At 36.3% G+C, this 11,500-nt stretch overlaps 1 protein-coding gene and 1 pseudogene across 1 annotated transcript; both read left to right on the top strand.

Moving 5' to 3' along the window:
• Positions 1-771: 771 nt before the first annotated feature.
• On the top strand, positions 772-2,157 carry LOC149235514 (endoglucanase 23-like; annotated as a pseudogene).
• A 5,146-nt stretch (positions 2,158-7,303) lies between these two features.
• On the top strand, positions 7,304-7,831 carry LOC149235515 (putative LRR receptor-like serine/threonine-protein kinase At4g37250). Its single transcript, XM_089368572.1, has one exon. The coding sequence runs from the start codon at positions 7,304-7,306 to the stop codon at positions 7,829-7,831; it is 528 nt and encodes a 175-aa protein (XP_089224698.1).
• Positions 7,832-11,500: the final 3,669 nt, after the last annotated feature.

Raw genomic sequence — 11,500 nt, forward strand, 5'->3', positions numbered from 1 at the left:
AGCACTTGGAAAGTAGTGGTTGTTATATTGCAGAAAAGGATGTTAGATCCTTCAAATGTAGTGGTTGTTATATTGCAGAAAAGGATGTGAGATCCAATCCTTCTATAGTTATTCTACTGCAAAGGAAGCTTCGTCCTGGTTAAGAAAAAATTGTGCACAACCATGCCTTCAAATATGGTATATATTTATGCCGTAAGGTGTTCCCTCTGGAAGGAACTCCCCTCCATGCTGCTGTGTCTCGTTATGGACCCTAATAAACCCCAGCCATTAGATCGTCGGTGAAAAATGTTGTAGGAGATTCAGATTATTGGAATGTTTTCAACAGTTGTCACTCAATGATGGGCCTTCCCTCAATTTTTCCATCCCCTTCTTCATTTCCATTCCCCCTCTCCTTCCATTAATTCCCTCGCCGCTCTTTCCACTTCCTCTCTCTTCACCAATGCATCTGTGCCCTTCTACGCTTCAATGCCCACCTTCATCTCCTTCACTAGAAGGAAGGCATTCATTCTCTGTTCAGCAAAGAGAGGCCAAGCGATCATCGACACTCCATGTAAGATGATTTCGATCGTTGAATGCCCTTAAAGATGGATCTGATCAGAATGTATCCAATTTTTGCTCATAATATTCTTGCTTTAAACCCACAGATCAGATAACTGGTTGCACGGTTCAGCTTTTCATATGATTTCAATGACCTAATTACGGAACTGAATACAAGTTGATTTGGTTGGAGCATATTACAATGCAGGCGACAATGTAAAATTTACGTTTCCAATGGCTTTTATTACTACGCTGTTAACCTGGAGCGTGCTGGAGTTCGGTCATTTAATGGGTGGTGAGATTGGTAATGGCATTAATATTAAATTTAAGTAGACCGCTACTTATTCATTCCATTCGTACGCGTATTTGTCCTCCATAGCTCTTCGACTTTGCAGACAAATACAGGGGATCTTATTGTGACAGCCTTAAGTCTGGAGTTTGCTCATTTAACTGCGGCTTTGATGGATACCAAGTAAGTTTTCTGTTTCATTTATTCTCACCCGGAAAAGTCCCGTCAAAATACCCAACCTAACTTCCAGTTAATACTAATGGGGATTTCAGGATGAATTGTTGTGGGCTGCTGCATGGTTGCACAAAGCATCGGCCAACAATTCGTATCTGCAGTACATTGATAGCAATGGAAAAACACTGGGAGACAATGAGGAGTTACATGAATTTGGATGGAACAATAAGTATGTTGGCATTCATGTACTGCTCACCAAGGTAATCACTCCATGCAGCTAGCTTCACAGTGCTCATATCAACTGTATTGAATTTCAAAGCCATCTATACTCGTGTATCTTTTTATACGCAGGAGTATTTGTCCGGGAATGGATGGTTCTTAAAACCATACAAGGGATACGCTGACAAATTCATTTGTGCCCTCTTTCCTCAAACACCTTATCGACCACATGTTCAATACACACCAGGTTCCCCTAATAGACTCTTTCTTTTTTTCCCAGGATTTTTTATGTTTGTTGTGTACATCGTGCTGTTGCGGGAAGATGAATAAGCTAATTGGAGAGATGCTGTGTTACAGGTAGGCTCATATAAAAAAGTAATGCAAGCAATATGAAGATTGCGACGTCATTATCGTTTTTGGCATTAACATATGCCAAGTACCTGAGCGACGCGTCTCGAGTGTTGTGGTGTGGGGGCTTGGAGGCAACTTCGGCAAGGATTCGCACCTTTGCAAAACGACAGGTAGGTGCACCACCTACTTCACTATAACTGGTTCTTGGTAGAAGTCAAGAATGCATTTGACATTGGTGTATCGCAATTATGGAGTTGCAGATCGATTATATATTAGGGGATAATCCTCTGAATTTATCATACATGGTGGAATATGGCTCCCGCTTCCCCCGACAGATTCATCATAGAGCCTCATCTCTGCCTTCTATTGTCGATCACCCGGAATTCATTGCATGCAAAAGTGGGTTTCGTTACGTACATAGAAATGGTTCCAATCCTAATCTTTTGATGGGAGCAGTTATTGGAGGACCAGATGAACACGACCAGTTTCCAGATGATCGAACAAAATTTCGGCAATCGGAGCCCAAGATGTACATCAACGCTCCTCTCGTTGGCGCGCTTGCATTTTTGAGCGCACATCCATCATGATTTCCCAGAGATGCTAAATTCTGACACGTTTCTTTACATTTTCTTAGAGGGTGGCATTTAACTTTTCATTTCTTTAAATTTTCTCAGAGGGCGGCATTTAACTTTTCATTTTCTTTAAATTTTCTTTAAATTTTCTCAGAGGGTGGCATTTAACTTTTCATTATGGATTCTCAAGAAATAAATCACGAATGTTTCTAGAAACAGGTTGAATGAATCGATACATTCTGGTTTGCCTCGTTGTGTCTCCTTTATAAAATGTGAAAAAAGAGTATTACAATACTTTTTCACACATGCCATCTGATCAAACATCATATAGTTCTTTTTATTATTGGGTAAGAATTTGTAGCAGAAAACTGTCTTTCAAATCCCTTTATAAAATGAGGACATGGTTTGGGTTATTCTATTTCAAGATATTGTAGAAAAAAGCTGTATTGCAAGTTGCAAGGGATTTATAGATTTGGATTAGAATTCTTTTTCATATCTGCGATGTCACTGCTGCTTTTTGATTATATGGTGCCTTCCCTTGTTTTATAATTATCAATAATAATTGATCTGCATTTTGTTTGGTGAGATGTGAGGCATCTATGGGATTTTAATTAGAACTTGATTGCCTGATTTTACTTGGCCTTATTTTAGATGCATCTACTAATAGCTTGACATGTGTGATATGTCACATGGACAAGGAAAATCTATTGAAGTACGATAGGCAGCAGGACTCCTTTTGAAAAATAATCTGAGGACAAGTTTTCATCTGATGATTGCTTCTTATCAACAATATATCAAATCAGAGTTGCTACCTTGTCTGGGGGCGCGAGATAGAAACCTCCGTTCAACGGTAGGAACTGTTGTTAGTGTTATTGTTCAGCAATTATAGGTGCGGGGTTGGCCAGAATTAATGCAGGCACTGGTTCAATGCTTTGACAACAATGACTTTAATCATATGGAAGGTGCTCTTGATGTACTATCAAAGGTAACTCAAGGTCTCACTTTTGGCTCTCCCTCTGTTGTAATATATTCCCAGAGTATATTTTTTGTTTATCTCAATAGATTTTATGTATTTCATAAGAATTCAAAGTTGTATGTTTAAAATTCTTTTTCCTATGTTTCAGAGAGCTGCATTTAAAACTCGATTTGTTCTTTTGGATCTTTTTTGGAAATTATCATTTTTAATAATAGATCTAAATTCTAATCAAGCCATGAGAGTGGAGTAGTTATGGAATTTTCTTGTTTGATGAGTAATAATGTCCCAGATTTCGTTTGGTGACACTTTCATTTCTGAGAATCCCAAAGGATTTAGGAAACACCCCCTTACCCCCTCCAAAAATAAAAGAAAAAACTCGTTAACCTATATTCAACCTTTTGGTCACAGCTTCTACTGTAACCAATTCCAATTCCACTGTTTGTTAGATTTTGGAGTGCACACTTAGAAATGAACAGTTGATAATGGAGAGAATATGAAATTTTATTTTATTAATGATGCTGTAGCAATAATATAAAATCTTTCATGTATATCATGTCATTTATAGCACCCTTCAGAAGTGAGGGAAATTTCTGAATGGTCGTGACATTTTTATCCTGTTAACATGGAAGATGTAACTGTTTAAGTTGCATGAAGGTTGTGAGATTTGGATCATTGCCATGTGCAGGTGGTGACAAGAATGATCTAGTTGTGTTGTTTGTGGTTGCACAATTTCTCATACAAAAACAGATCATGAATATGCGAATTTTAAAGCAGAGTACATTGTTATGTAAGCATTTGAATTGATTTTAGGTTTTTTTTAAAGTAGATCCTGGGCTGTCTCTTTTCAAGATTTTCATTTTAAACATATTAAGACTTGTCTGCCTTTCTCTCAGATTGCCTTGTTTTAAAAGTCATATAAAGTAAGTTTCTTGTGGAAGTAATGGGCATTTGTCTTCATTTCCAATACAGAAGTAGAAAAGGTTGCAGCAAACAATATATAAGAGACACAACAAACAATATATAAGAGATGCTATGGGATTTAAACCTTTTTTTAATGTTTTTCACTGTTGATTTTAAAAACTTTTGAACAAGGCAAATGGTTTTATTGTTTGCCAAAGATTTCTCTATTTTTGGTAAATTCTTTTTAAAGCTATATGAATGGTTCTGCTCATGCAAGGGATATGTAATTCATAAGTAGATGTTTTGCATGCAATATAATTTGTTCCTTTAAGGATTTAATATTCATGGATTTGAAAGTTCCTCTTGTTTGAAGGGGAGCATGTGGGTCAAAAACAGTCTCGATACATGTACTTTAATACATTCTCTCTAAGGTTTTTATCAAGCACACTTGGCATATCCAAGTGATCTTTCAAAAGGTGTTCTTTAATTAAGGGCAATCTTGCAATATGGGTCGGGGAATGTATAGCGAGGGTAGAAAGAAATTATCCCAGCAGGAATAGTGAATGCATTGGGATTGTGCTTGAGGTGGACGGGGAAATCGCGGGGTGGGGGGGATGTGGTTTTGAAATGGGAATATTTTGCGGGAGTTTATGAGATCCATAATGTGCATGGCAGCTGCAATATATCTCTGCTTTCAAGAGAATGAATTGGATATGAAATCATTTGACCACAGCAATGCATGGGGATGAGCTTTCTAAGTGTTGATTCATTTTTACAACTTTGTAGTAGGTTTTGTACAACAGGGAGCCTATTTATGAACATAACAATGTGCTGCCCACGTAGATATGTGAAGATATACCAGAGGAACTAGATGCTGATGTGCCAGGTTTACCAGAGCGAGCTATCAATATATTCTTGCCCAGATTATTTTAGGTAAATACCATTGGAGAATTTGTTCTAGATTGTTGATAGCATTACATAGTTGTTTTGTCAGGATTTGATGGGAAACTAGCATAACTCATTATCAAAGGAGAATGCTTTATGTTGGTTTCAACTTCCAACTAAGCTCCAATCTATTTACAACCCTTTAATTGCTTTGCAGTTCTTCCAGTCACCTCATGTTTCTCTCAAGAAACTAGCACTTAGCTCCGTAAATCAATCTATTGTGTTTATGCCGACAGTAAGTTTCTCTGTAACCACAATGAAATGTGAAATAACAGTCAGGGCCTAACTGTCTACATATCTTTATGTTGTTAAACAAATGCAATGTATTAGATTCAATAAGAAAGTCAATTGTTTCTAAGGTTTATATTTTTGTGCATGCAGGCCTTGTTAATATCAATGGATCAATATCTTCAGGGCCTATTTACTCTTTCTCAGGATCCTGCTCCTGAAGTGAGGAATTTGGTCAGTTATCATTATTTATCTGCCATTATCTTTGCTCTTTGTATAACGTTGGTCCTTTCATCCTAGTGCATGCAGGTGGACGAGGAAATCGCGGGGTGGTGGGGATGTGGTTTTGAAATGGGAATATTTTGCCGGAGTTTATGAGATCCATAATGTGCATGGCAACTGCAATATATCTCTGCTTTCAAGACAATGAATTGGATATGAAATCATTTGACCACAACAATGCATGGGGATGAGCTTTCTAAGCGTTGATTCATTTTTACAACTTTGTAGTAGGTTTTGTACAACAGGGAGCCTATTTATGAACATAACAATGTGTTGCCCACGTAGATATGTGAAGATGTACCAGAGGAACTAGATGCTGATGTGCCAGGTTTACCAGAGCGAGCTATCAATATATTCTTGCCCAGATTATTTCAGGTAAATACCATTGGAGAATTTGTTCTAGATTGTTGATAGCATTACATAGTTGTTTTGTCAGGATTTGATGGGAAACTAGCATAACTCATTATCAAAGGAGAATGCTTTATGTTGGTTTCAACTTCCAACTAAGCTCCAATCTATTTACAACCTTTTAATTACTTTGCAGTTCTTCCAGTCACCTCATGTTTCTCTCAGGAAACTAACACTTAGCTCTGTAAATCAATCTATTGTGTTTATGCCGACAATAAGTTTCTCTGTAACCACAATGAAATGTGAAATAACAGTCAGGGTCTAACTGTCTACATATCTTTATGCTGTTAAACAAATGCAATGTATTAGATTCAATAAGAAAGTTAATTGTTTCTAAGGTTTATATTTTTGTGCATGCAGGCCTTGTTAATATCAATGGATCAATATCTTCAGGGCCTATTTACTCTTTCTCAGGATCCTGCTCCTGAAGTGAGGAAACTGGTCAGTTATCATTATTTATCTGCCATTATCTTTGCTCTTTGTATAGCGTTGGTCCTTTCATCCTAGTGCATGCAGAAATTACAAAGATATATATTGTTGGATTAATATCTTGTGCATGTTCAGTCATCAACTAGTGAAAACATTGGTTGTAGAAGAGAACACGAGAATGGTGAGACACTAAGGTTAGATAGGTATTTGTGTGGTTATTCCATGTGCTATTTTTGCTGCATCAACTATCCCAATAAATGACAAAATGTCGAGCTTTGCAAATTTCCTTGGCTGTTGAAGATGAATTTCTAGGGATTGTTTATCTTCAAGAATTGTAACTGCTATTAGTTGCATCCTCAATTCAGGAGCTCTACTATTCCAGTCAGAAAGTGAAATACCAGAGTTCTATTTCAAGTGAGTAGCTTCTTAGAAGCTAGGAAAAACTCCTAGCTAACATTGAGGCGCAACTTGGGAAGCTGATATATGGTGTATTATTGTTGCAATGGTAGGGGATGGATTTTTATTGCTGGTTGGACCAAAAGAAATTGATGCAAATCAATATTAACTACTTATTGATAATTTTTCCCACTGAGTTCCCTGAGGTCGAGTATATTGCTTTCCTTGTTTATCAAAGAGTATTGATTCCTTTTCAATTTCAACATTCTGGATAACCAAATCTAGTTCTCTGTAATCATTGCAAAAGGGAATCCATTATCATGTAGGGTTTGAATTGTTATTATCCTCTTGTTGCATGCTAATCTTGATCATCTCGTTCAACTTCTAAGGTTCTTAGTGGCCTATCCTTTTCAGATCCCTTGATTAACACTATATCTCTCCAATCTTGTAGGAAGGTCATCAAACTCTCCCTTTTATCTACCATGGTTGGCTAGGATTAAAATTTCAAAGGGAGTAGCTAGAGGCATGTCTTATTTACATGAAAGGAAGTTTGTTCATGCAAATATTAATCCAAGCAACATCCTTATAGGCTTTGACATGGAGCCATACATAGCATATTTTGGGCTAGAAAAGCTACTGGACATTGCCAATGTCAAGTATAGTAGCTCTACTATCAACCTAAGGAACCTTGAAGGTATATTTTCAGGGAGAAAATGCTCCACTAGCTCCTGCCATAACCTGCAAACAACACCTGATTTGCTGAGTAGTCCAGGCACATCCAAGAACTTTGTATCTCCTTACCAGGCCCTAGAGGCATTGAAAAATCTCAAACCCAACCAAAAGTGGGATGTTTATTCCTTTGGGGTTATTTTTCTGGACATTCTTACTGGGAAGCCACCTTCAGATAAGGATTTTACAGCATGCGGTCAAAACTTTGTCAATGACAAGCATCGCCTTTTGCACATCATAGATCCTACTCTTCAACCAGAGGTTGAAGGAAGGGAAGAAATCTCTGTGTCTATGGGGATTGCATTGAATTGTGCTTCTGCTTCCCCTCAAAAGAGACCATCAAAGAAGGAGGCATTGCATTTTCTAAAAAAAATGCCATCATCCACAACGGATTAACCAATTCTTTCTTCCTATGTATCATCCTTGCTTTGACATAAGTTGGACAGAGATGAGGACTTACACCCACATTCCGTATTCAACAACTCCACTTATACATTGCCATAACTGACATAAACACCTCTATGATTGGGAGTCAGACAAACTTTGTTGTCAACTGAGCTGCTTATGAAATCTCTAGAGTCTTCTTAAAAATTTCAGTATTCTACAGTTGAGGATTGTAGCAAAACTCAGGGATCAAACTTAACTCCATGCTTATGAGGCATCCGCGTTCTCACAGTTTACTTGCAGCTCATTCTCAGTTTTAATGGGAAGGTGATATATGGTGTATTATTGTTGCAGTGGTAGGGGATGGATTTTAATTGCTGGTTGGACCAAAAGAAATGATGCAAATCAATATTAAAAATTAGATTTATTGGTTCAGCTATAGTTTGCATATACAAAGAAGAAACTGCTCCTTTTTTAGGTTAGAATATTTATATATACATGTTCATCTCAGCAACAAATGATAATCTATCAAAACCATGAGAGTGCTACACAACTTCCTTCATAAGCCTTCTTAGGAAGACCATGAAATAAGAAAAGTGACCCTGGGCTTGTATTTGTATCTTATTCTACATAACATCTTCTTACTTATCTAGAGAACAATTGGCTGCAACATTTATATAAGTTTCTATGGAATGTTTCTGCTGTTATATATTGAACAGGTCCATTATACCGTATTATTGGATTTTGCAGAGCCTATCCATGTTTTCTCTTCTTTAGAATATATATCAACCCTTTTGTTTTGTTTCAAGGATATGTTGCAGTTTATTTCATTTCTCTTTTATCTTTAAGATGGATATTTATGTTTCTTATCACCACGTTCTCTTTGGTTCATTTAAATTGGATATTTTTCATTTTGTTCACTAGGTTCTCTATATTTTGTTATAACTAGTTATTGATAATTTTGCCCACTGAGTTCCCTGAGGTCGAGTATAATGCTTTCCTTGCTTATCAAAGAGTATTTATTATCAAAGAGTCTTGATTCCTTTTCAATTTCAGCGTTCTGGATAACCAAATCCAGTTCTTTGTAATCATTGCAAAAGGGAGTCCATTATCATGTAGGGTTTGAATTGTTATTCTCCTCGTGTTGCATGCTAATCTTAATCATCTTGTTCAGCTTCTAAGGTTCTTAGTGGCCTATCCTTTTCAGATCCTTTGACTAACGCTATATCTCTCTAATCTTGCAGGATGGTCATCAAACTCTCCCTTTTATCTGCCATGGTTGGCTAGGATTGAAATTGCAAAGGGAGTAGCCAGAGGCCTAGCTTATTTACATGAAAGGAAGTTTGTTCATGCAAATATTAAGCCAAGCAACATCCTTCTGGGCTTTGACATGGAGCCATACATAGCAGATTTTGGGCTAGAAAAACTACTCGATACTGCCAATGTCAAGTATAGTAGCTCTGCTATCCACCTAAGGAACCTTGAAGGTATATTTTCAGGGAGCAAACGCTCAGCTCCCACGATAGCTTGCAAACAATGTTTTAATTTAGAATATAATTATCATGGTAAATTGGTATAAGAATATTAGTAGAAAAAATCACCTAGTTATAAGCCTAAATATTGGCAAAGGCTAATTCTTCATGTGGCATAATCAATTAGCCATGTCATCTTTCTACATGATGCAAAAAAATGACCCATGGATCCTAATACTTTTTAGGGCTCTTTTTCAATTCAATAGGCCTTTCTTCTTCTTCTTCTTCTTCCTGAGATGGTAAAGATAATGACTCAATAATGACTCTAATCTTACTAGATAACCAAATTCTCAACATACCTTGCAATGCATATTTGTTACACCTCTATTATAGACCAAGACAAATGTAACAAATCAATGTACACTAGTGCATCAATATGATTGTTTTCACATAAGGCTTGATCATTAAAAGGACATTAAGGTTTGTACCTTTTGGGACAATTGCTAGTATAGTCGACATCAGAGAAAATACAAACGACCCAGAATATGAGAGAAAATACAAATGACCTAGATCCATTAAAACCTTGAAAGTTTGTTCATGAACTCTCTGAACCTGGTATAAAATGTGTGTTGTATTTGAAACTTCAATTTGCCATTAAATTAATGGGACATGAATTCCCACAAAGCAGTTCAAAAATGTGCAATTAAGTTGAGCTTTCATCTTGTCATTCAATTGATGGACACTCAATATTAAATATAAGATAAATATATAGGAGTAGCATGTGAGTGTTAGATTTATAAAGAAGATTCTTTTTATTATTAATAAAAATATAGATAGTTAGTTTCATTTTAAAGGGTTATAAATATGAGTTATAAATACAAGACTTAATAGGTTGTAAAGATTTAAAGTGTTGTAAATATGAGTTATTAATTGTTTTTACTCAAAATCTGCTAAATAGCAATTTCTTTTTAATTGAGTGACTGAAATTCATGTTTCTTTAGGTTGAAGGTAAAGCCACTAAAGTGCAAAAATTGTGATGCCAATAATTAGAGGGATTGTCATCATGGGGTGAAAAGAAATTTAATATTCCAAGAAGAGGAGGTAGTAGTAGATTCTAAATAAATTAGCAATGCAACAACATAAATGTTTGCAACAAATTTAGAGAGATCCACCTTGTTGAATAATGCACACACTACATGGATAATGGATTTCCGCACTTTATGCCTTACGGTGTTTTCTTTGCAACATCTGGTGCAAATGCTAGTAAGTCACTTTGGAAAGTTGAAATATTAAAGAAATTATGATATATGTCTCACCAAGTCACCAGGTTTTGTCTTTTAGTTTATATAGAAAGCAAGGAATACCCATGCCTTCAGGTTGGTTCTGCAAATGTTTTTAGAAAATATAATGATCCAATTTGGAAAGCTAAAACATTAAAGAAGGTATGGTATATCTCATCAACTTCTTTCTTGTTTTTTTATAGAGAGAAAGGAGTAACAATATCTTGACAAAACTCATGCCACTACAAAGAATATTTGGGGAAAGATGTGAACGAGCCAACCTAGAGATGGCTATATGTAAATAGAAAAGGTTTGCTCATACATAGTTAAAAAAAGTTTGTCATATTTTAAATGGGTTTCCCCTTTCATTCCTCTTCAAGATAAAGGGGGTTTGGAAAGTTTTCTTGCACTAAGACTTTGGATCCAGCTCCTAGGACTCGATCAAATACAACTTTGAGAGAACCTCAAAAGGTAATCCAAGCCTAGTTCGAGTTGGAAGGGGTTTTACAAATGAATGACAACACAACCTAGGCATCCTAATGATCTTCCTAAACTCCAACAATAATAACCAAACTGAAGATGATGCCCTAAGGATGGAAATAGTAGAATCTCTTGATAAAAGTATGAAAAATGTGAATTTTAAAGAGGATTCCAAACTTGTTCGAAACATTGCTGACGAAAACATATCTTGTCAATCCTGGAACTTGAACAAAAAAGTGTATTTCTTGATTCAGGCAAAGGATTGATTTGAAGTGTGGGACTTGATTTATGTAAGAACATCTTCAAATAAGATAGCTGACTAATTAGATAATCAAGTTGTCCACTAGGAAACACATCTTTCACATTCTCCCTTCATTCCTAACCAATGAAAGTGTCCCTTTTTTGATGAGAAAAGGTTAGGATGAAGCTTTTCTCACCATTCCTCCATC

Source organism: Pinus tabuliformis, chromosome 8 (assembly GCF_031772625.1).
Source record: "Pinus tabuliformis cultivar Carrire ecotype Pingquan chromosome 8, CPIR1, whole genome shotgun sequence".
Taxonomy (NCBI): Eukaryota; Viridiplantae; Streptophyta; class Pinopsida; order Pinales; family Pinaceae; genus Pinus; species Pinus tabuliformis.